We start from the raw sequence: 25,246 nt of genomic DNA, 5'->3' as shown, positions 1-25,246 counted from the left end.
CAATCTCAAAGGCCAACCTCCCATCTATAGAATCCATCTACCAGACCCACTGTCAAGGAAAAGCTGCCAGCATTCTCAAAGATCCATCCCACCCTGGCAATGTTTTTCTGCAACCTCTACCATGAGGGAGAAGGTACAGAAGCCTGAACACACACACACACCAGCTGGTTTCGAAACAGTTTCTACCCTATTGTTGTCAGAATGGACTCATAAATGCTTAACGTTCGGCTGTACTTGCGTTTTTGCTGTTGTTTACCCATTATTTAGGTATGTAAGCTACCTACCTATGTGATCTGCTTGTACTACTCACAAGACAAAGATTTTCATTTTGCCTCCGTACACATGACAATAAATTCAGTTCAAGCATCCTATCTGCTTGCTTCAAAGAGGCAGCCGCTCCATGTACTTTTGCGGAAACTAGTACAAGACGGGGGGAGGGGGGGGGGGGAAGGTTGTCGGGATGAGCCCGGCCCCGTATTTCTCCATTACTCCCCTCCCACAGACAGGGGACCTAACGCTCGACTGAGTGATGCACACCCTGGCTGCAGAGACTCACCGGTAAACCGAGCTCCCTCCGGCGATTAACGTGGGCAAGCCGCCATCCAGAGGTTCCGGGATTACAGTCGGGCAGGGGCAGGGGCAGCCAGAGTGGCCCTGACCAGAAGGTGTCGGGGGAAAAAGGCTTCTCCGACCCGCCCCGCCCGGGAGTCGGCGTGACAGAGGAAAACGGGAATGATGTCTGAGGAAAGCTTCACTACCGCCGCTTTCCCGCTTGGTTTAAATCGGCCTCCCGTCCTGCACCGCGCTGCCTATCAACAGACCAGAGGAATCGAGAGCCGGCTGCACGACCACCAGGATGGGGTTGATTAGTTACGTCTGTCGTCAGGGTGAAAGGTCAGGGGGCGGTGTGGTCGGGTGTCTGCCAACTGGTCAGGCTGTAAGCTGCCCTGGATCCCGAGTTCGTATTTATTTGTTCGGGAGATGGCGCAGGCTGCGCGGCCGGTCCTGGGCCTGGGCCTGGGCCTGGGTCTGGGTCTGGGTCTGTATCGGGGTCCGGTGCCGGTTGTGCTGCGCTCGCTGGGACTCAGGGGGACTTGTAGATCCCGCTCCAACAGACAGGCTCAACCTCTGCAAAGCCACCCACCCCGCCGGCCCGTCAGAGCTCCGAGTACAGAACCAGGTGAGGCCATTCACACACCGGGCATTATTACCGGGAAGGATCTCACAAAGCACTTCAACGCTAACGATGCTTTCTTTCAACTTTTTTATTTGTTCTTTTATGGGTATTGTCCATTCCTAATCGTCTGGGAGCAAATGGTGTCCACCTGACCATAACTGTTATTGGTCCATAAGGATGATGCGGCTTACGCAGTGCTTTTAGGGAGAGGAGCGAATTTCAGGATTATGACCCATTGACAGTACAGGAACAGTGACATGGTTCCGGTCAGGATGAGGTGTTAATCATTAGTCAACATTCCCACTTTTGACCTTGTCTGATAGATAGACCTTTTAGCTAAGATCAAGTGTAATTTCAGAAAAGAAGTAATTGAAGCTGCTCAAGATTCGTGCTGAGGATACTAGTCTGAGGCACTCCTGCATTGGCGTCCTGGGACTGAGATGATTGACCTCCACCAACCACAGCCATCCTTTTTGCTAGGTGTGACTCCAGCCAGTGGAGAATTTTTCATTGATTCCCATTGGTATCACTATCATTGTGGAGACTTAATGTCACATTCAGTCAACTCCTCTTGATGTCAGTGTAAGTCCCTAATATCTCTCAGGAGCTTAGTTCTTATGTCTGTGTTTGGACCAAGGATGTAATGAGTTTGGGAGCTAAGTGACCCAGGCAGAACCCAAAATGAACGTTTGTGAACATTGTTGTGTAAGTGCCATTTGAAATCACTGTCAGCCACATTTTGCTAATGATTGAGAGTAGATTGATAAGGTAGTAAATGATTGGGATAGATGCTTTTGGGAATAAGACATACTTCGGCAATGTTCCACACTTTGGGCTGATGCATGATATCATGGCTGATCTTAATCCTTAATTCACTCCTTAATGCGAGGGACAGCACAGTGGCTCAGTGGTTAGCACTGCTGTCTAATGGCATCAGGGATCTCAGTTCGATTCCACCCTCTGGCAACTTTGTAGAGTTTGCACATTTTCCCTGTGTTTATATGGGTTTCTTCTTCTCCACTTTCCTCCCACAGCCCAAAAATGCACAGATTAGGTGGATTGGCCATGTTAAATTGCCTGTAGTTTCTAGGGATATGCAGGCTAGGTGAATTAGCCATGGGAAATGCAGGGGTAGATATGTGGGTCTGGGTGGGAGGTTCTTCGGAGAGTCAGTGTGGATTCATTGGATCAGATGGCCTGCCTCCACAATTTGGAATTTTATGATCCACTTTTCTGTTTTTTCCCCCTTAGCCCTTGATTTCATTATTTGGTTCTCATTTATGCCCAGGTTACAAAAAGAAATCTCTCCACTTGGACTGCTCCAACCCCTAAACAAATTCTTGGCTTGCAAACTGAAACCACAGCTTGCCCCCTTCTGCAATCTATAAAACTGGTGGGTGAAGTTGGACTGAGTGAATGGGTACACTTTTTAAATTGAGGTTTGGACCTCCTCATGATCTATGAACCAGAGACAAACATTTATTCATAAGAGAAGGATGTTTGTGAATTCAAGCACAAATCCAGAATTCTGGGTGTACAGTCTAGAATCTCCTTCATGGGAGAGTCTCAGAATAATTTAAGACTGAGGTGAGGAGGAATTTCTTCTGAGGCTTGAGAGTGTTTGGAACTCCTTGCCACAGAGAGCTTGAGGGGACTGTCCTTCTGTATAGTGTAGATTTAAGGCTGAAATAGATTCTTGATCAACAGGAGAACCAAATGATATGTGGAAAGGACAGGAAAGTGGATGCGAGGAATGTTGGATCAGCCATGATCCTGTAAAATAGTTGAGCAGGTTTGAGGGGCCAAATGGCCTACTCCTGTTCCTAATCTTAGTCTTATGCTCATCATATCATCAGGTAGATGAGAATATATAAATTTAAAGCTGGAATAGGATGTTCGGCCTCTCTAGCATGTTCAATAAAAAAGATGTCTGATCCGATTGTGGCTTCAACTCCACATTCCTGATTCTTCCTGAAAATCTTTGGACTTCCTTGTTGATTTAAAAATCTATCTCCACAGCCTTAAAAATATTCAGTGACCCTGCCTCCTCCTCCGTCTAGGGAAGTGAGCTCCAGAGATTTTCATTATTCTGTGAGAAAAAAAAGTTCCAATGATCTCTGTAATAAATGGAAGATCACTTATTTTTCAACTATGCCTCCTTATTCTAGTCTCTCCCACAAAGGAAAACATCCATCCTTCCAGATCTTATATGCCTCCATAAGATGACTTTTTATTCTTCCAAACTCCAACCTTTACTCAACTTCAAAAAACAATTTTAATAATCCTAAAAAAATGTTTTGTGTCCAACTGAGATGCTAGAAAGGGCATCAGTTTGCTATCTTAACTCCCAAAATATGAGAATATTTATGGCCTTGGTGCACAATTGAAAATCTGTTTACAGGTATCAGATATTTTTGATACAGTGATAAATATTTTGATTTCTCTGGATTCTTTTTAAAGTTGTTCGATTTAGAATGAATGACTTTAAAATGATGTGACCTTTATGTAGATTCCATGGCAATCCTGTGTGTGACTTTGCACTGGGGCAATTAGCTGGTTTCTATTTGTTTACTTACTTTGGATAAGGAAGACCTGTTGGTTGGAGTGCTGGAACAGTATGCTCTTTTGAATAGTAGTATTGTGCATCAGTGTTTACTGAGGAGAAGAATATGGAAGATATAGAATATGGTGACATCTTGAAAAAAGTCCATATTATAGAGGAGGAGGTGCTGAATGTCTTAAAATGCATAAATGTGGATAAGTCCCCAGGACTTGACAGGACACACAGGACTTGAAGCTAGGGAAGTGATTGCTGGGTCTGTTGCTGAGATATTTGTTTCATCGATAGTCTCTCAGGTGAGGTGCCAGAAGACCAAAGGTTGGCTAATGTGGTGCCACTATTTAAGAAAGGTGTTATAGAGTCATAGAGATGTTCAGCACAGAAACAGATAAGGAAAAATCAGGGATTACAGACCAGTGACCCTAACATTGGTGGTGGGCAACTTGTTGGAGGGAATCCTGAGGAATAGAATTTACATATATTTGGAAGGGCAAGTTCTGATTTAGAGATAGTCAACATGGCTTTGTGTGTGGGAAATCATGTCTCACGAACTTGATTGAGTTTTTTGAAGAAGTAAGAAAGAGAATTGACAAGGGCAGAGCGGTGGATGTGATCTATATGGACATCGGTAAGGCATTTGACAGGGTTCCTCATGAGAGACTGGTTAGTAAGGTTAGGTCTCATGGAATACTAGCCATTTGGATACAGAACTGGCTCAAAGGTAGAAGACAGAGGGTAGTGATGGAGGATTGTCTTTCAGATTGGAGGCCTGTGACCAGTGGTGCATCACAAGGATTGGTGCTTGGTCCACTGCATTTTGTCATTTATATAAATTATTTGGATGTAAACATAGGAGTATAGTAAGTAAGTTTGCAGAAGACGCCAAAATTGAAGGTGCAGTAGACAGCGAAGAAGGTTACCTGACAATACAACAGAATCTTGATCAGATGGGCTGAGGGGTCACAAATGGAGTTTAATGTGAGGTGCTGCATTTTGGAAAGGGTGCATTTTACAGGGCGGAACTTATACACGTTATGGTAAGGTACTGGGGTGGGTTGCTGAACAAAGAGACTTGGAATGCAGGTTCATAGTTCCTTGAAAGTAGAGTCGGAGGTAGATAGGATAGTGAAGAAGGTGTTTGGTATGATTTCCATTATTGGTCAGAGCATTGAGAATAGGTATTGGGAGATCATGTTGTGGCTGTACAGGACAATTGGTTAGGCCACTTTTGAAATGTTGTGTACAATTCTGGAAGGATCATAGTATTTTCCAACAGTGTGGAAGCAGGCCATTCAGACATACAAGTCCACACTGACCCTCCGAAACCCATTCCTCTACTCATCTACATTTACTTCTAACAATTGCACCTAACGTACACATCTGTGAACACCAAGGACAATTTTAGCATGGCCAATTCACCTAACCAGCACATCTTTTGGATTGTAGGAGGAAACCGGAGCACCCCAGAAGAAACCCATGCAGACACAGGGAGAATGTGCAAACTCCACACAACAGTTGCCTGAGGCTGGAATTGAACCCGGGTTCCTGGTGCTCTGAGGCAGCAGAACTAACCACTGAGCCACTGTGAAACTTGAAAGGGTTCACAAAAGATTTACAAGGATGTTGTCAGGGTTGAAGTGTTTGAGATATAAGGAGAAGCTGAATAGACTGGGGCCTCCCGGAGCATCGGAGGCTGAGGGGTGACCTTATCAAGGTTTGTAAAATCAGGAAGGGCATGGATAGGATAAATAGACAAGGTCTTTTCCCCAGGGTGGGGGAGTCCAGAACTAGAGGGTCTAGGTTTAGGGTGAGAGGCGAAAACATTAAAAGGGACCTAAGGATAACTTGTTCATGCAGCGGGTGGTGCATGTATGGAATGAGCTGCCAGAGGAAGTGGTGGAGGCTGGTACAATTACAACATTTAAAAGAAAACTGGATGGGTATATGAATAGGAAAGGTTTGGAGGGATATGGGCCAAATGCTGGCAAATGGGACTAGATTAATTGGGTTATCTGGTTGGCATGGACAAGTTGAACCGAACGGTTTGTTTCCGTACTGACCATCTGTATGACTCTACAACAAGTGGTTATTTTTTATGCTGAAGCAGAAGTGAAAGGTGGGAGTTGGGGACAGATGAACGAATGAATGGAGATGGAGCCCAGTTAGAATTATGAAAGGGGTAGGTGAACAAAGAGAAAAGACCTTGCCTATTTACCCTCTCCATGATTTTATAAATCTCTATAAGGTCACCCCTCAGCCTCCAACGATCCAAAGAAAATAGCCCCAGCCTACTGGGAAGCAAGGGAGGAGATTGCAGAGCCATTGGCCTTGATTTTTATGTCCTCCTTGTCTACAGGAATAGTGCCAGAAGACTGGAGGATAACAAATGTGGTTCCCTTGTTCAAGAAGGGGAGTAGGGATAACCCTAGTAACTATAGGCCGGTGAGTCTCACTTCTGTTGTGGGCAAAGTCTTAGAGAGAATTGTAAGGGATAGGATTTATGAACATCTGGATAGGAATAATGTGATCAAGGATAGTCAGCATGGTTTTGTGAAGGGCAGGTCATGCCTCACAAACCTTATTGAATTCTTTGAGAAGGTGACTAAGGAGGTGGAAGAGGGTGAAGCGGTGGATGTGGTGTATATGGATTTTAGTAAGGCGTTTGATAAGGTTCCCCATGGTAGGCTACTGCAAAAAATACGGAGGTATGGCATTGAGGGTGAGTTGGAGGTTTGGATTAGGAATTGGCTGGCTGGAAGAAGACAGAGGGTAGTAGTTGATGGTAAAGGTTCATCTTGGAGTGCAGTTACTAGCGGTGTTCCGCAAGGATCTGTTTTGGGACCATTGCTGTTTGTCATTTTTATAAATGACCTGGAGGAGGGGCTAGAAGTTTGGGTGAGCAAGTTTGCGGATGATACGAAAGTCGGTGGAGTTGTTGACAGTGAGGAAGGATTTGTCAGGTTACAGCGGGATATAGATAAGCTGCAGAGCTGGGCAGAAAGGTGGCAAATGGAGTTCAATGTGGGTAAGTGTGAGGTGATTCACTTTGGTATGAGTAACAAAAAGATGGGGTACTGGGCTAATGGTCGGATACTTGGTAGTGTGGATGAGCAGAGGGATCTTGGTGTCCATGTACACAGATCTCTGAAAGTTGCCACCCAGGTAAATAGTGCGGTGAAGAAGGCATATGGCGTACTGGCTTTTATTGGTAGAGGAATTGAGTTCCGGAGTCCTGAGGTCATGTTGCAGTTGTATAAGACTCTGGTGCGGCCGCATCTGGAGTATTGTGTGCAGTTTTGGTCCCATACTATAGGAAGGATGTGGAGGCACTGGAACGGGTGCAGAGGAGGTTTACCAGGATGTTGCCTGGTATGGTAGGAAGATCGTATGAGGAAAGGCTGAGGCACTTGGGGTTGTTTTCATTGGAGAAAAGAAGGTTTAGGGGTGACTTGATAGAGGTGTAGGGGTTGAGAGGGGTTGTAGAGATGATTAGGGGTTTAGATAGGGTTGACCATGAGAACCTTTTTCCACGTCTGGAGTCAGCTATTACGAGGGGGCATAGCTTTAAATTAAGATGTGGTAGGTATAGGACAGATGTTAGGGGTAGATTCTTTACTCAGCGAGTCGTGAGTTCATGGAATGCCCTGCCAGTACCAGTGGTGGACTCTCCCTCTTTATAGGCATTTAAACGGGCATTGGATAGGAATATGGAGGATAGTGGGCTAGTGTAGGTTAGGTGGGCTTGGATCGGCGCAACATCGAGGGCCAAAGTGCCTGTACTGCACTGTATTTTTCTATGTTCTACTCCGCCTCTCTATAGTTCAAACCCTCCAAATCTGGCAATGTCCTCGTAAATCATTTCTGAACCCTTTCAAGTTTCATACCTTTGTACAAAATTGCACGCAATCATCCAAAAGTGGCCAAACCAATGTCTTCTGCAGCTGCAACGTGACCTCCCAACTCCTATATGCAATGAACTGATTAATAAAGGCAAGCGTACCAAAAGCCGCCTTCACTATCCTGTCTACCTGCAACTCCACTTTAAGGGAACTATTAACCTGCACTCCAAGGTATCTTTGTTCAGCAATACTCTCCGACACCTTATCATTAAGTGTATAAGTCCTGTCCTGATTTGCTTTTCCAAAATGCAGCACCTCACATTTATCTAAATTTAAACTATATCTGCCACTCTTCGACCCATTTCTAATACCTCTCAAGAAGTTGATGGTGAGTTGGCTTTTTGAAGCCTTTAGGGGTGTCGGGAAGTCTCAGTCTTGTTAGGTCAAGTGCGGTTCTAAAACAGTTTGCTCTCTGAAAAATATTAGCTTTCCCCGTTGAACGTCCATTCTCTGTATTTGTACAGTTGGCTGCTTATTACTCCAAGGAGGTCCAATATACTGTTTTTCAGCAGCCAAGCGTTTTGATAGGTCATGTAATCCCATCCCATCCTTCCCTATCCCTATGTCCAAGCTTTGTTGAATAAAAGTGATGTCCACAGACTTTAAATAAACTGAAGCTGAGCTGGCCAGATGAGGTTAAAATTTGATTTGGAGGAGCCCGTGTTGGACTGGGGTGGGCAAAGTTAAAAATCACACAACACCAGGTTATAGTCCAACAGGTTTATCTGGAAGCGTTACCTTTCAAAGTGCTACTCCTTCATCAGGTGGTTGTGAAGCAGGATCATAAGACACAGAATTCATAACAAAAGGTTTAAAATGGAGTGTTTTGCTCTTATACGTTATGTTCACTTTAAGAAACATTTCTCTGAAACTCTTAGTGACTACATTCAGTGTCTCTCTTTATATGTTTGTTGTATATGGGTATAAAATGCTTCGCTGAAAAATAAATGATGGACATAAGCCACCCTAATGACACTGCCACCTGAAACAATATGGTTTCTCAAAAGCAATGATTGGCATCAGCATGTAATGGTTCCATAAGGTATTCAGCTGATGAAAACTTTGTTTCATCAAATGTGTGTGATTACCCCAATTAAAATTTTTGTTCTTTCTCTCCTCAGACCTGAATAGTTTTGCCTTACGGACCCATACTTGTGGAGAGCTGTGTACTGCTCACATTGGTCAAGAGGTCAGACTCTGTGGATGGGTTCAGTATCAGAGGTATGTGTGAACTCATTTGTTGCTTCACTGATTTTTACAATTTACAAGATCAGGAACCAGGGTATGGTATTTACATATTTAATATATTATTAACAGTGCTAATTGGTTGAAATTTAAATCAGTAACAAGATACTTTTTAATTGATCTATTTGATTTTGTGAAGTAGTTGTCAGATTTTACATAACCAGTTCTTTATTATGCTTCACAATCTGTGTACTTTTATTCATGTTGCATGATGACATAATATGGCCTGAAGAAGCTGGAGAATTCACTGATCTGTTGTTTGACTCTGCTTTTGCATTGTTATCTAGCCTTGGCTAGTCATGAATTGTGCATGGCTCAGAGAGTGGGAGGCTAACTGTTCAAACCTATTGCCAGCCCTGCTGTGATCTATAAACCATTACCCTCAAGTGACTGATGTTTATATTTAACTCTCTATGCTCAGGGCTTACTAGAAAGTAGGCAGTGAGGTTAAGAATGGGAATGAATAAAATAAAAGTATCATTTTTTAAATAACGTCAAAGTTAGCTCAGCCTGCATTTCCATACAGCATTACTGTTTTTTTTACTTTCCATGGGCATTTTCATGTAGATGCTTTAAATTATTAGCTGTTTTGTGTATTCTTCCCATTTTCTTTTCTTCCTTAATTTCCTGGACTCTGCTCAAGGCTAAGTAGGATCTATAAGCAACTGCATGTTGTCTAGCCAGTGTCTTTTTATGGTTATAGATGAGTGGTAGTTGCGACTCTGTCTGCTTTTTCAAAAACAAATCACTGGATGTAGCATTGGAAGAAGGCCCAACTGCTGGGCCTCTTAACTGAAAAATAGGTTGCAGCAGGGGTGAGCAAATAACTTTTGAAAGGTAGAATAAAATTGAAAACTGTTGCTTTGTGTCATTAACTGTTTTGTGTTTGTTCAGACAGGGTATCTTTATTGTGCTGAGAGATTTTGATGGGTTAACACAGATTGTTATACCCCAGGAGAAGGTAAGTAGATTTAGATTTCAGGAAATTTTATTGCATGAATCATCACAGCTACAGGGCTTACTGGTAATTATAATTATAAATCAGATAATTTAGAGTTTAAAGATTTAATCCTCAATGTTTATTTCTTGAGTTTCCTGCCTGAAGCCAAGACCAAACCACTGCACCAAAGTCTTCACAATGGGTAATGCAAGGAGGTGGGTCCTAATGCAAGGAGGTGGGTCCTAATCCACCCAGTCAAAACCAGGATTAAACACTATGCTATTGGCAGTAATCTGATCCACACTGGCCCATTCATCCATTTGACACCCCAAGGTTTGCTATGGGAATCTGCATTTTAGCAGCTGTCATCTGGATCTATGAATCGTGATGGCAGAAGCTCCTAATTCTTTCCTTTACCACGCTGACCAAGAATCTTAGTTGTTTTTATTGCCTGCTGTTGATATATGTTGGAATGATTTACATATTGATACTCGACCTATTTGATCATATTATGAATGGACCTTCCTACACCATCAAGTTCTGAAGAAGGGCTTCTGACTTAGAGGCTACCCACTGTAACACAAGTCCTCCCAGTTGGTGTTTTACTAATGTTAAATTTGTTAATATTTTGTAAAGCTGAGTTATTCTGAAGTTACAGAATTTTGGACAGTAATTCTTATTTTCTGTCTTGGCTGAGGATTCATCTTCTGTCACAGATGTACAATAATATTGGAGTCTCTTTGTATCCGTCTCAATTTGGAAGGAGCATTGTGACTCTTGGGGTTTTATTTGATGCAACAGCTTACTATTTCAGGACATATTATATGGCAGAATGTGCAGTTTACATTTGCTTGAGGTCCATTCACAATCAACCACCATTTTGCACCTTTCATCATCACAAAAATGTATATTTATATTGTACTTACGTAAAACTGGGATTTCACATTTGAATTTGGCTTTCATGTCTCTCTCCACAGTCTGCTGCACACCTCAAGAAGATATTGTGTGAACTTCCTCTGGAATCTGTAATTGCTGTCACTGGAACAGTGATTCCCCGACCACCAGGACAAGCAAATTTGGTTAGTAACTAATTTCCGATCTGGATGCCTAAAGATTTTCAAGTTATGAATATGGTTAGGGGCTCTAGCTTAGAGGTCCTACATGCCTGATGTTTGAAGTGCAACAAAATTATAAACTGGCTTTACCAGTTTAAATTAAAGTTTATACATCTTCCAAAAATACAGCAATGTACATCAACCTGACATTCCACATCCCCCTCACCCACCCCAGTAGACGAGACCTGACTTGATTATTATTTGTTTCAGCTCCCATATGCCTGCTGCCATCCTACTTCCAATTCCATCACACTTAGACTTGTCTTTGCTGTTCCTGAAGTAATAACAACAAGAATGATTTGTCACCGTGTATAGAGTCCATCCATTATTCTACAAGGATACCAAAGACAGACAATTTAGTGTGAGGAAACATGGCATAAACCCATGTGGTTACTCAGACAGCCATCTTGATATCAAAAATCCCTCAATACCACTCTATGTACTGTAACAAATGTGTTATCCATGGTTTTCATGTTATTTTCTTTTGGTCTGGGCATCATTTCCTGCCCTGAGTTGTTCAGAGGTCTCTGTTAATGGTTCTCTGATTTTAATTGTTAGGATGTCCTTGAGCTTTTCTCATCACATTGTTTTTTTTCCCTCTCTCCCTAATTTCTGGCGGTTGCTTCTGTTATGAAGATGTGGGTATATTGTACCTTTTAAGAGAGTTAAAAGCAACAGAACTACTTGACAACACCAAGTTTTCTGAGCAAGATATAATGTAACCTTTTGGTCCAGTAGCTAGGGTAGCTGGTTGCCTGGAAACGACGAAACAGATTTGAATTAGGCCAATCAGTTTAAATTATACCCTGAAAAATACCAAACTCCAATATACTAAATCAAGAATTTAGTATATTGACAATCTTAAAATGACACAATCCGATGCTTTGGAGGGGGGTATAAGACTGGAGAAAATTGAACAGTTGGGAGGAGAACTGCCAAGCCAACAACATCTGCAGACTGCCTGGAGAATAGCTCTCTTAAAGTTACCTTTATTGATCAGTGACCTGTGAAGCATAATCCCCAAGAAGAAGGAAAGAAGACCGAGGAAGATTCAAATAGAAGATTCAACAGCGGGCTGGTTTTGAAATTTTGAATTTTTCAGTAAATTTTAATCTGGGGTTTTTTATTGGACTAGTATTATAGAAGGGAAAGTAAATGATAGGTTAGAGGAAGTAGTTTTAAATAGTTATTAGTTAATTATTCTCTGTTATATTTTAAGAAATGAAGTTGTTAATTTTTACTTTAAATAGTTCTTGGCCTCTTAAATTTTCACACATTACTGCACGGGGTAAATCTTTTTTGTGTTACACGTTTAAATTAGCAGGGTTTTACCCCATGTCGTAACACTTCCCAAGCCTATATTATAACAGAGTAGAGTGCATCTGTTGTTGAATTTTACTGCATTTTTCAATGAAGAAATTGAAAGTCATTTTGTTTCAGAAATGCCATAGTGTTCGTTAGTAATATAGCTTCTTGAAAACCAATTAAAGAAACATAAAAATATCTACATGATATATTAAAGAAGGAATAGAGGTAAGCTATTCAGCCCGATGGCCCTTCCCTTCCTCGCCTTGCTTTGCATTGCTTCTTAGCGCAATCAAGGAGCCAGACAGTTTGTCTTCCTGATGAGCAGTCCTCAGACAAGGGGGCACATTGCAAGGGCAATCTCACAGCTGCGTTATGTGCCAGCAGCTTCCATGGCAAAACTGTTGTATGTGCTGCAAGCAAATGTTCATGTTGCAAAGCCACAGGGGATTGGGCCTCAGTAAATTCCATGGTGATACCTGTCATTCAGGGATCCTGGCACATTAAATTGAGGGAGTAAGTAGCACTTCCGATGTCAGTCTAGGGGCTTTGATATGTTCAGGTACCTGGGTCGGGGTGCTCTTGGTCCAGGGGTCTGTGGTTGTGTAGTTGAGGGTGTGGGTCACTGTCAGACATGTGTCTGCTTTGTGATCAGTCTGAGGGTTAGCATTAATTTTGGGAGATATCAGGTGTATGGGCATTCTTGCCACGGGCAGTCTGTTCAGGTCGTTCAAGTGGGTGGGCCACAGTCAGTCCATTGTATCTTTCCTAGAAAGGTAAGGACAGTATGAAGAAAACGGGCTGATACTGCAGGAAGGAGACTGGGGAACCTATTCTTGGGAATTGGAAGCTGCAGGCTGAGAGCCATATCCGGGGAAAAAGTCAGGAACAGGGCAACTTCAGAATACCAGCGCTTGTCTGGGTGTATAACAGCTTTTTAAAGATGTTGTGGACAGCAAATATGATGGTTCATTCCAGGATATCCACAGTTTGGTGAATTCTTTCAGCTAGGGTGGGTGGTGGAATTGGGCTAGCATTGATAAAGAGAGATACCATAAGGCCAAGGTAGGTCATTTATGAGTCAGATTTGGAATGATATGGTGAGAAATCTTGCTAAGCCTTACAGACAGAAACCTTCCATAAAACTCTCAAAATTGACAGTCAAAATATTGCAAGATTTAGCTCCTTAACTTTGTATGATAATACTGGATTGAAGTGCCATCCTAGACTATGTGGTCTGTACAAATGATGTAAACATTGGGTCATTTAGAGGTTGCTTTCTTTTCTCTCTCTTGCACTGAGAATTTTCTACTTGTGCAAATTTCAATGTGTTTTTGCCCTGATAGTGTGAAACCTGATTGACTCCATATTAGGAGATGCCAACAGGAAAAATTGAAGTGCAAATGCAGAATGCTGAGATTCTCAACAGATGTAGGAAGCTGCCTTTTGAAATTAAGGAGCTTGTAAAGGTAAGACCTGGAGCTAAAACTCAAACTTTGATATTTACTCTTGCTTTTGCTTTGGGCTACTTTCTTGATCCTCATAAATGTAGCACATTCTCATCTTTCTTCTCTGTCAAGATATCTGGGAGTCTCTAAGATTTTTGAGTCTCACATTGTAAACATACACAAGATTCGATAGGAATGCAGTGGGATGCCTTTTTCTCTCTGGTCCACATCGCTCTGGTATGGAAGATGGTTTCAACTTTCAATTGTTTAAGAGTAACAGGTTTTGAATCCCAGATATCTTCCTCTTTGTTTTCTTCCTGGCTTGAAGATATTGACCTATATTGGCTTTTGGTGTCAATCATAGTAATGCCTATTTAATAGAACATCATAAGTAATTAATTTTCTATGAACTTTTCCAGAATGTAAGACGAATGGCAGTGGTTGTATCAGGGCACAATCCTGTCTCCAACCCCCTTCAAAGGCAAACTTCAAAGTAGGTCACCAAACTGTGATCCGACATAGAAGCCTGTTCCAACCTATCCTCTCCCTTGTCCAGAAGCATGGAAGTCAGTTGTTTGGCTCCAGTTTCTGCCCGCGTTGAGATTGGTTAACTGACCAATAGCCAAATATTGTGGTTGGAATCTTTCTGGCAGCATATTCATCTAGCCCTTCTATACCTGTAAACAAATTGTTCAAAAGGATGTTGCCTACCGCAACATAACCACAAACTAGACAGCTACTTGTAACTTGGCTGTGCACCCTAACCTTTCTCTGTCGGTAAAATGCCCACGTTTCACAAAGAATTACTCAACTGCCATAGAAAAGAACTGACTAAAGTCTTGTTAATTGTACACAACATTATTTACTTCATTCTCTCCTAACCGTACATTTTAAATAAGTGTGTTAAAAAGGTATTTCCAACCTATTCCAACAGTATTTTTTTTCTTCTGCTCAATCTCCTGAAGGCAGTGATGTCTATAGGCTGGAGGTAGCCAAGAGAAGTTTTTGTCCTTTGTGCTTGGACGATGTATACTGCTACCCGTTTTGATCATGGAAGCCATCACATTCTATCCTGGTTGTGTTTTCATCTGGTAAATTCCAACTGTGAAGCTCCAGGCAATAGCTGTGCCCCTAATCCAGAATCATTTGGGCCAATTCTAGTCCCTTCAACTGTCACCATACTGAGATAATTCAGCTGAGGATGGGAATCAGTTATGGACAGTAAGGCTCAATGTCGTAAAATACTGACTCATTGTAAGTGACTGTACTGAAGAGCTTTCTAAAGTAGACTTGTACTTTATGCCTCTCAAGATTAGATACAAAAGTGACTGATTCCACTGTTACACAAGGTGTTTGGTAACATTGAAGAAAATATCTGTATGGATTTCCTCCTGGTGCTCAGATTCCCTCCCACAGTCCAAAGATGCGCTGTTTAGGTGAATTGGCCATGCTAAATTGCTCATAGTGTTCAGGGGTGTGTAGGTCAGGTGCATTAGTCAGGGTAGATGTAGAGTAATAGGGTAGGGGAATGAGTATGGGTGGGTTACTCTTTGGAGGGTTGTGTGGCCAAATGGCCTGCTTCCACACATAGGGATTCTATGATTCAAGCCTATTCTATGATTCTAAAATATTTGAGAAGAAATTAAAATGTGTGATCATTTGAGAATAGAGAGGGGACATCCATCTGTGCTGAAACGAAAGATGGTGATAGGACTGCTAGGATGAAGAAGGGGAGGAGGAGGACCAAAGGTGGAAAGTTGCATTGGTAAGAGATATATTGCTGGGTTGGAAAAGGAATGAGTGACTGACAGGAGGAGATGGCAGAAGGGTGATCAACCAGCCTTGCAGTGTCCCCAAGTAAAATGGAAGAACGTGAAGAAAGAAGATGGTACTAATAAGTTATTAATAACTTGTATGTCCTCTCCTTGTGTCAGAAGATAAATAAGAAATGTTTGTACTGAAGTGAGTTGTTAACATATGGGATTCTATGCCTGAAATGGTCGATTATGCTCGAAAGGAGAAATATATCTGGCCATGCAGAAAGAAGGCAGCATTGGGTCAGTTTCAACACTGTTTCAAGGAACATGCACACTAACTGGTCTTTCTGTGCTGCAACATTTATGTTTTAACGTTAAGCCACTTTCTGGCATGTCGGGCCATATGTCTGAAATTCTGAATTTCTACTTTTCTGTAGAAATCAGAAGCACTGCGCATGCAATTCCGCTACCTGGATCTGAGGAGTTCCCAGATGCAGTATAGCTTGCGACTGCGGTCCCAGATGGTAATGAAGATGAGAGAGTATCTCTGTAATTTACATGGTAAGAAATAAAAGCAGAATGCTGTGGACGCTGGAAATTTTGATTTAAAAGCAGAAAATGCTGGAGAAACTCCCTGTGTCTGTTGACTCCCACAGTCCAAAAATGTGCAGGTGTGGCGAATTGGCCATGCTAAATTGCCCGTAGTGTTAGGTAAAGGGGTAAATGTAGGGGAATGGGTCTGGGTGGGTTGCTCTTCGGCGGGTCGGTGTGGACTGGTTGGGCCAAAGGGCCTGTTTTCACACTGTAAGTAATCTAATCTAATCTACTCTAAAACTCAGCAAGTCTGACAGCATATATGGAGAGAGAAACCAAATGAACATTTTGTACCTGATATGACTCTTCAGAAGAAAAGCATCAGTGTTAGCAGAATGTGGAAAGAAGCACAGAGTTTGAGAAAGTGACATTACAGTAAATACAAGTAGGATGATATCATAGAGCTAACAAGCAAGTTACGTATATGGATTCAACATTACCTACCTGTAACCTAAATTAGATCATGTAATTGAGTTTTAATTTCTGGTAACCTTTGCTACCCATCTAATCAACAGAGGCATGGCAGGCCATTTTAACTCTGTCAATTACACATCCTGTGTCATGAATCACTACTGTTTGGTTAATCTGTCAATTGTGGTCTGTTTATACAAGCTTATCCACGAGGAATCACACATTTGGTCAGTTCGTCTTTTTTTCAAGAAAGCTGAGTAAAACTGTACTATTCACAAAATGGACAAAGTGAGAGGAGGCACAAATCCCATTTGAAATAATGATGTTTTTGACTTGTTTTATCTCCAGGTTTTGTCGATGTGGAGACTCCAACATTATTTAAGAAAACTCCTGGTGTGAGTGATGCAAATTATTTCTTTCTTCCTTTAACTCTCCTACAGTGTGTTTTCTCGTCTATATCATTTTCCCACCTAGGCTGAGATTACACTTGCATGCATATGACATTCTTTATTTGGTCACAACAGGTTTTTTTTTGAGAATTCTCAGGTTGCTTTCTTCTAATTTTCCTTGCCCTTTGCCGTTCCCTGAGACAAGAGTACTGACTTTTCACTAACACGTTCTACAAAATGCAGTTACTGGCAATGAAACCATGAAAATAAACTCATATCTTGAAAAGAATGATAAATTCTATATCACTTTTAATCTGGGAGGAAAGAAAAGGTTGAGGTGGAGAACAATCAGTATTCTTGCCGAAGGGTCTGTTTCCATGCTGCACATCTCTATGACTCGAAAAGAGACAGTCTACCCTCTCTTCTACAGATTGATGACAAAATGACTTTCTACTGCAATGCCAACAAAATCAGATGATAAACCTAAAAGAAATATTTTATTTGAAAGAGCCTCATCTCTGTTCTCCTCAGCTCATGATCAGGACAGGTGGATGATTATAGAAGTCTGGAGTGTGCAGAACATATGCTAAATATTTATTTTAAAAATCTTTCCTAAAATGCATCATCGAACTTGTGCATGAATCTTGGCAAAATATATATTTTTTTGGCAATTTATTCAGTTGTTTCAATGATTTTTTTTTGAAGTCCAGTTTGGCAACTTTCTTTCCTTGGACTATCCACCAAGTTCTGTCTTCAGAAAAATTGTAGTTTGCTGTACCAAGATGGAGTCTTGTCATAAACAGTGTGACCCTTGATTCTGTTATGATCTGTACGCATATGGTACACTGTTGTTAAGTGTGGAATATAAACTTTCTTCAGATTTACCTTGTTACTTGGTCTGCAGGGAGCCAAGGAATTTGTGGTGCCCTCAATGGAGCCAGGGAAGTTTTACTGCCTCCCACAGAGTCCTCAACAATTCAAGCAGCTTTTGATGATAGGAGGGCTGGACAGGTAAGGCCCTGTGCTACCTGTAGTAGACTATCAAAGTATTGACCTGACCTCAAGACTAACTACAAGGAGATTTAAAACCACATTGTGAACCTAATATCTGTGTGTGTCACAGAAATTTGATTTTTTAGTCTTTAATAATTAACAATTTGCATTGGCCAGATGCCATGTTTTCTGTCACAGAAGGAGGGCATGTCTACCCTTCTCAAAGTGTTATCTGCCCCATTTCAGCTGAATACAATCATATACAAAAGATCATGAGATGAGAGGAGGTCAGGTAACATTCCAAAGCTAAAAGTGAAAAGTAAATCACATATCAATTAGTTGCATACTAATACTTTATATAACTGATAGGCAGCTGCTGGAGTTGGAATAGAGGTCATCCAGCTAGTTAACTATGCAAATGTGAAGAAAGAACAGAACCCGAGTAATAGGTGTAGAAAAACTGTTAGTAGCATTCGCAAAATATTTTCCATGAATTTCTAATAGTGAATGTTACAATGCAGAGAGGAAATACTGTAAGGTGCATTGTGCTGTATTTTTTAATTTTCATGCGGGTTGTTGGATGGTTACTATCTATTGCCTGTCTTCAGTTACCCTTGAGAAGGTGGTGGTGAATTGCCTTCTTGAACTGCTGCAGTTATATGCTGTAGTTAGACCTGCAATGATGTTAGGGAGGGAGTTCCAGGATTTTTACCCAGCAACAGTGAAGTAACAGCGATACACGTCAGTATAGTGATTGGCCTTGAGGGGAACTTGCATGTGGTGGTATTCCTGCTTGAGTTATCAGTAAATATTTCTGGCACATGTTGGAGCTCTTTGCTTGGTGTTCATAAAAATGGATGTTTTGTTAACAGATCTATACCTTTTAGTTATGAAATCTATAACCTGACGCAGAATATAACAGGGTTCTTGACTAATAGTCAACTCATGATTACGGCTTTTTGCAGATGACACCAAAATTGGAGGTGTAGTGGACAGCGAAGAAGGTTACCTCAGATTACAACAGGATCTTGACCAGATGGGCCAATGGGCTGAGAAGTGGCAGATGGAGTTTAATTCAGATAAATGCAAGGTGTTGCGTTTTGGGAAAGCAAATCTTAGCAGGACTTGTACACTTAATGGTAAGGTCCTAGGGAGTGTTTCTGAACAAAGAGACCTTGGAGTGCAGGTTCATAGCTCCTTGAAAATAGAGTCGCAGGTAGATAGGGCGGTGAAGAAGGCGTTTGGTATGCATTCCTTTATTGGTCAGATTATTGAGTACAGGAGTTGGGAGGTCATGTTCCGGCTGTACAGGATATTGGTAAGGCCACTGTTGGATTGTTGCATGCAGTTCTGGTCTCCTTCCTATCGGAGATACGTTGTGAAACTTGAAAGGGTTCAGAAAGGATTTACGAGGACATTGCCAGGGTTGGAGGATTTGAGCTATAGGGAGAGGCTGTTTTCCCTGGAGCGTCGGAGGCTGAGGGGTAACCTTATAGAGGTTTACAAAATTATGAGGGGCATGGATAGGGTAAATAGGCGAAGTCTTTTCCCTGGGGTCGGGGAGTCCAGAACTAGAAAGCATAGGTTAGGGTGAGAGGGAAAGATATAAAAAAAGACCGAAGGGTTAGCTTTTTCACGCAAAGGGTGGTACGTGTATGGAATGAGCTGCCAGGGGAAGTGGTGGAGGCTGGTACAATTGCAACATTTAAAAGGCATCTGGATGGGTATATGAATAGGAAAGTTGAAACTTTATTGCTGGAACAGCACAGCAGGTCAGGCAGCATCCAGGGAACAGGAGATTCGACATTTCGGGCACAGGCCCTTCTTCAGGAATGAGCAGAGAGTGTTCAGCAGGAGAAGATAAAAGGTAGGGAGGAGGGACTTGGAGGAGGGGCGTTGGAAATGTGATAGGTGGAAAGAGGTCAAGGTGAGGGTGATAGGTCGGAGTAGGATGGAGGCGGAGAGGTCAAGAAGAAGACTGCAAGTCAGGAAGGCGGTGCCGGGCTGGAGGGATTCGGCTGAGACAAGGTGGGGGGAGGGGGGATGAAGAAACTGGTGAAGTCCAAGTTCATCCCCTGTGGTTGGAGGGTTCCCAGTCGGAAGATAAGACGCTCCTCCTCCGACCGTCGCGTTGTTGTGGTTTGGCGGTGGATGAGTCCAATGACCTGCATATCCTCGGTGGAGTGGGAGGGGGAGTTGAAATGCTGTGCTACAGGGTGGTTGGGTTGGTTCGTCCGGGTGGCCCAGAGGTGCTCTCTGAATCGCTCCGCAAGTAGGCGGCCTGTCTCCCCAATATAGAGGAGGCCACACCGGCTGCAGCGGATGCAGTAGATGATGTGGGTGGAGGTGCAGGTGAATCTGTGGCGGATATGGAAGTTTCCTTTGGGGCCTTGGAGAGAAGTGAGGGGGGAGGTGTGGGCGCAAGTGTTGCACCTCCTGCGGTTGCAAGGGAAGGTGCCGGGAGTGGAGGTTGGGTCGGTGGGGGGTGTGGATCTGACAAGGGAGTCGCGGAGGGAGTGGTCTCTACGGAAAGCTGATAGGGGAGGGAAGGGAAATATATCCTTGGTGCTGGGGTCTGTTTGGAGGTGGCGGAAGTGACGGCGGATGATGCGCTGTACATGGAGATTGGTGGGGTGGTAGGTGAGGACCAGTGGGGTTCTGTCCTGGTGGCGGTTGGAGGGGCGGGGCTCAAGGGCGGAGGAGCGGGAAGTGGAGGAGATGCGGTGGAGGGCACCGTCGACAACATCGGGGGGGAAATTGCGGTCCTTGAAGAAGGAGGCCATCTGTGTTGTACGTATTTTGAACTGGTCCTCCTGGGAGCAGATGCGGCGGAGACGAAGGAATTGGGAGAATGGGATGGCGTTTTTACAGGGGGCAGGATGGGAGGAGGTGTAGTCCAGGTAGCTGTGGGAGTCGGTTGGTTTGTAGTAGATGTCCGTGTTGATTCGGTCGCCTGAGATAGAAACAGAAAGGTCTAGGAAGGGGAGGGAGGAGTCCGAGACTGTCCCATTAAAACGCCATCCCATTCTCCCAATTCCTTCGTCTCCGCCGCATCTGCTCCCAGGAGGACCAGTTCAAAATACGTACAACACAGATGTCCTCCTTCTTCAAGGACTGCAATTTCCCCCCCAACGTGGTCGACGGTGCCCTCCACCGCATCTCCTCCACTTCCCGCTCCTCCGCCCTTGAGCCCCGCCCCTCCAACCGCCACCAGGACAGAACCCCACTGGTCCTCACCTACCACCCCACCAATCTCCATGTACAGCGCATCATCCGCCGTCACTTCCGCCACCTCCAAACAGACCCCAGCACCAAGGATATATTTCCCTCCCCTCCCCTATCAGCTTTCCGTAGAGACCACTCCCTCCGCGACTCCCTTGTCAGATCCACACCCCCCACCGACCCAACCTCCACTCCCGGCACCTTCCCTTGCAACCGCAGGAGGTGCAACACTTGCGCCCACACCTCCCCCCTCACTTCTCTCCAAGGCCCCAAAGGAAACTTCCATATCCGCCACAGATTCACCTGCACCTCCACCCACATCATCTACTGCATCCGCTGCAGCCGGTGTGGCCTCCTCTATATTGGGGAGACAGGCCGCCTACTTGCGGAGCGATTCAAAGAGCACCTCTGGGCCACCCGGACGAACCAACCCAACCACCCTGTAGCACAGCATTTCAACTCCCCCTCCCACTCCACCGAGGATATGCAGGTCATTGGACTCATCCACCGCCAAACCACAACAACGCGACGGTCGGAGGAGGAGCGTCTTATCTTCCGACTGGGAACCCTCCAACCACAGGGGATGAACTTGGACTTCACCAGTTTCTTCATCCCCCCTCCCCCCACCTTGTCTCAGCCGAATCCCTCCAGCCCGGCACCGCCTTCCTGACCTGCAGTCTTCTTCTTGACCTCTCCGCCTCCATCCTACTCCGACCTATCACCCTCACCTTGACCTCTTTCCACCTATCACATTTCCAACGCCCCTCCTCCAAGTCCCTCCTCCCTACCTTTTATCTTCTCCTGCTGAACACTCTCTGCTCATTCCTGAAGAAGGGCCTGTGCCCGAAACGTCGAATCTCCTGTTCCCTGGATGCTGCCTGACCTGCTGTGCTGTTCCAGCAATAAAGTTTCAACTTTGATCTCCAGCATCTGCAGACCTCACTTTCTCCTCATATGAATAGGAAAGGTTTGGAGGGATATGGGCCGCGTGCTGGCAGGTGTGACTAGTTTGGGTTGAGATATCTGGTCGGCATGGGTTGGACCAAAGGGTCTGTTTCCATGCTGTACATTCTATGACTCTATGATGTTTGATATTTTGGTGTATGTGGGGCAAATACATGTTGAAAAGATAAGAATGAGGGCATCGCTGGTTAGACTAACATTTATTGCTCAACCCTAATTCCCCAGAGAGCAATTAAAAGTCAGCCTCATTGCTATGGGCCTGGAGTGGCATGTAGGCCAGTCCTTTGTAAGGATGGCAGTTTCCCCTTTCTAAATGATATTAGTGACATTAGGATTTTTATGGAAATGCACAGCAGGTCAGGCAGCATCCAAGGAGCAGGAGAATCGACGTTTCGGGCATAAGCCATTCTTCAGGAAGGCTTATGCCCGAAATGTCGACTCGCCTGCTCCTTGGATGCTGCTTGACCTGCTGCGCTTTTCCAGCAACACATTTTTCAGCTCTGATCTCCAGCATCTGCAGTCCTCACTTTCACCCATTAGGATTTTTATGACAATCAGCAATGGATTCATGGTCATCATTAGACTCCTTCATTCCAGATTGTTTGTTTGTTGAATTCACATTCCACCATTTGCTGTGGCGAGATTTGAATCCATGTCTCCAGAATGTTTCTGGATTAACAGTTCAGCAATAATACCACTAGGCCTTCACCTCCCTTAATAACATGAGCACAGTGCAGCCTGTGCCAGAACATAGTGATAGACTGCAACTTCAGAATTTCCACATTAAGCATATCCAATATCCTGAAATTATGGTTAATTGTAGAATGCTACTCTTAGTCCGCCATCAAATCCGGCCACTGCAAAAATTGGGCTATTATGGATCAGTTTCAAACACCTGATTATGTTCAGGAAGATTATGGAGGAGGAAGTGGAATGTGCATCAGAATGGAACATTGTGAACTTTATTACATAGTTCTGTGTAAAGTAAATCTCAGAAAAATTGCAGTCATCAACCTGGGATAATCCCAACTCTGTACCATCTGAACATTTCACTCAATAATGTCATCTGTGGGGCAAGTGATTTGTTATTGCTTCAGTCTGTGCAGAAACTGTTATTTTCACTCCCTCCACATCCTCAGTCCAGAATAACAGTTGACAGGGAGCAGGATGCACAATAGGCAGTAAATATAGAAAATCATGGAGTACCGTTGTACTGATTATCAGTATTCATCTGTTCACCTGACGAAAAAGAAGTATATTTGTGGCTGTTGGATACTTAAAGGTGAAACTTCCTTCTTCATGAAGAAAAATGATTGATCAGATGACTGGGAAGCAAGCATTGCTCTTCACTTTAAAATCTAAAATTAGGTTCATTTGTGCTGATTCACATGCAGCAGTATTTCTGCAGGTACTTCCAAGTGGCTCGCTGTTATAGAGATGAGGGATCAAAGCCAGACCGACAACCTGAATTTACCCAGGTGAGCTGTAATGGGTTTAGAATTCAGAGCAAAGATGGGACACAATTTTTAAAAAATCCTTTGTATTGTGGGCATTAATGAAATGTTAGTCTTGGAACTGACAAATTGTTCCAGTAAAATAGTAAATCTAAACATTAAAACTCAGCAATTTATCTGACCTTTTTATGCACTCATGGTTGAAAATGAATGCTTTTGGCATGAGTGTTCTTGCTTTATTACCTAAGTGTTAACTAATGATAAAAATGTTGTTTAAACTATACTATCACTGATCTCCTTGCGTGTATTTTAGATCGACATTGAGATGTCCTTCATAGACCAGGCAAGGATACGGAAGCTGATAGAAGGGCTGATAGAATATTCCTGGCCAGAGGAGAAAGGAGATATTGACACCCCTTTCCCATCAATGACTTACGCAGATGCCATGGACAGTTATGGCGTTGACAAACCTGATACTCGTTTTGGAATGAAGGTGAAATTTTGTCAGGATGAGATGTATAATTTTAAACCACCTTTATCCTGAATGGCATTTTGAGTTTAAAACACTGGGTGAGATGCAGTGGAACAGAATGTTTCCCTACAGCAAGACTTGGAAAACAGCTATTTCACACCACATTCTTGTATTTCCTGAGACTTTTAGCAACAATTTGCATGTATACAGTGCCTTTAAGATTGTAAAGCATTGCAGTAAGCTTACTTAATCAAACAATATTTAACACCATCAAGCCACATGAGAGCATATTAGAACATGTATAAGCAGCATTGCAAAGAAGGAGGAAGTGCAGCGATTTAAGAAACCAAGTCCATACCTTGGCACACAGGCAGCTGAAGACATAGCTGCCAATAATGAAGCAATTAAAATTAGCAAGGTATAAGGGACCAGAAATGGAGGAGCGTAGTGATCCTGGAGGATGGTAAGGCTGTAGGAGGTTAAAGAGAGGTGAAAGTGAGAAATTTAAACATGACGTTTTGCCAAGCCAGGAGTCAGGTTAGATCAGAGGCAGAGGAACAATGGGTGAATGGAATTGGTGAGAGTTAACCTGTGGGCAGCAAAACATTTGATGAGCTAAAGTTTATGGAGGATGTGAGGTCATTGTAAGAGCATTGGAATAATAGTGCAGAGGAACTAAGATGTGCATGGGGATGTTGTCTGCAGATGAGCAACAGCAGGGATGCAGACTGCCATGGTCTTTATAATGGACATAAATGAAATCAAATCTGTAAAGCGTACACCTCACTGGAGTATCATGATGTAAGTTGAGCTGCACTATTCCCAAGGTTGTTACAAAAGTTAAAAGATTTTAAAAAGTATAAAGAACTCCCAATTTACCTCTCTTTAGACTCCGGTTAACAGAAACCAAGAGTCAATAGGTGGATGGAGGTGGGGATGAAGGTGATAGGTTGGAGAGGAGGGTGGAGCGGATAGATGGGAAGGAAGATTGGCAGGTAGGACAGATCATGAGGATGTTGCTGAGCTGGCAGGTTGGAACTGGGGTAAGGTGGAGGGAGGGGAAATGAGGAAACTGGTGAAGTCCACATCGATGCCATGGAGTTGAAGTGTTCCGAGGCGGAAGATGAGGCGTTCTTCCTCCAGGCATCGAGTGGTGAGGGAGTGGAAGTGGAGGAGGCCCAGGACCTGCATGTCTTTGGCAGAGTGGGAGGGGGAGTTTTCCTGCTCCTCTGATGCTGCATGACCTGCTGTGCTTTTCCAGCTCCACTCTAAACTAGACTCTGATCTCCAGCATCTGCAGTC

The 25,246-nt window shown here is 43.4% G+C and overlaps 2 protein-coding genes across 7 annotated transcripts in view; one reads left to right on the top strand and one right to left on the bottom strand.

Annotated features, from left to right (window-relative positions):
* Positions 1-815, bottom strand: part of cenpl (centromere protein L) — a 72,544-nt gene extending 71,729 nt beyond the window's left edge. For all 3 annotated transcript variants that reach the window (XR_015758212.1, XM_087990919.1, XM_087990918.1), the window contains exon 1: positions 557-815. The gene's annotated coding sequence lies outside the window, so the exon portion shown is untranslated. The remainder of the gene's footprint in view (positions 1-556) is intronic.
* Positions 816-943: 128 nt separating this feature from the next.
* The window catches only part of dars2 (aspartyl-tRNA synthetase 2, mitochondrial), a 45,687-nt gene continuing 21,384 nt past the window's right edge, over positions 944-25,246 (top strand). The window contains exons 1-10 of one of the 4 annotated variants that reach the window (XR_006313045.2): positions 944-1,180; positions 8,758-8,857; positions 9,776-9,842; positions 10,799-10,900; positions 13,615-13,710; positions 15,884-16,007; positions 16,800-16,846; positions 17,745-17,851; positions 23,427-23,496; positions 23,786-23,965. Coding sequence is in view for 3 of the 4 variants with exons in the window: in XM_043699962.2 (XP_043555897.2) it covers positions 982-1,180; positions 8,758-8,857; positions 9,776-9,842; positions 10,799-10,900; positions 13,615-13,710; positions 15,884-16,007; positions 16,800-16,846; positions 17,745-17,851; positions 23,427-23,496; positions 23,786-23,965 (1,092 nt within the window). In the remaining variant the exon portion in view is untranslated. Of the gene's footprint in view, positions 1,181-7,475; positions 7,808-8,757; positions 8,858-9,775; positions 9,843-10,798; positions 10,901-13,614; positions 13,711-15,883; positions 16,008-16,799; positions 16,847-17,744; positions 17,852-23,426; positions 23,497-23,785; positions 23,966-25,246 lie in introns of those variants that run through there. The other 3 variants (XM_043699962.2, XM_087990916.1, XM_087990917.1) reach the window with 3 other exon arrangements.

The sequence above is a fragment of the Chiloscyllium plagiosum genome, unplaced genomic scaffold (genome assembly GCF_037043375.1).
Source record: "Chiloscyllium plagiosum isolate Xiang-an unplaced genomic scaffold, Cpla_swu_hap1 HiC_scaffold_9, whole genome shotgun sequence".
In the NCBI taxonomy this organism is placed as follows: Eukaryota; Metazoa; Chordata; class Chondrichthyes; order Orectolobiformes; family Hemiscylliidae; genus Chiloscyllium; species Chiloscyllium plagiosum.
This window is presented reverse-complemented; position numbering and strand designations above follow the sequence as displayed.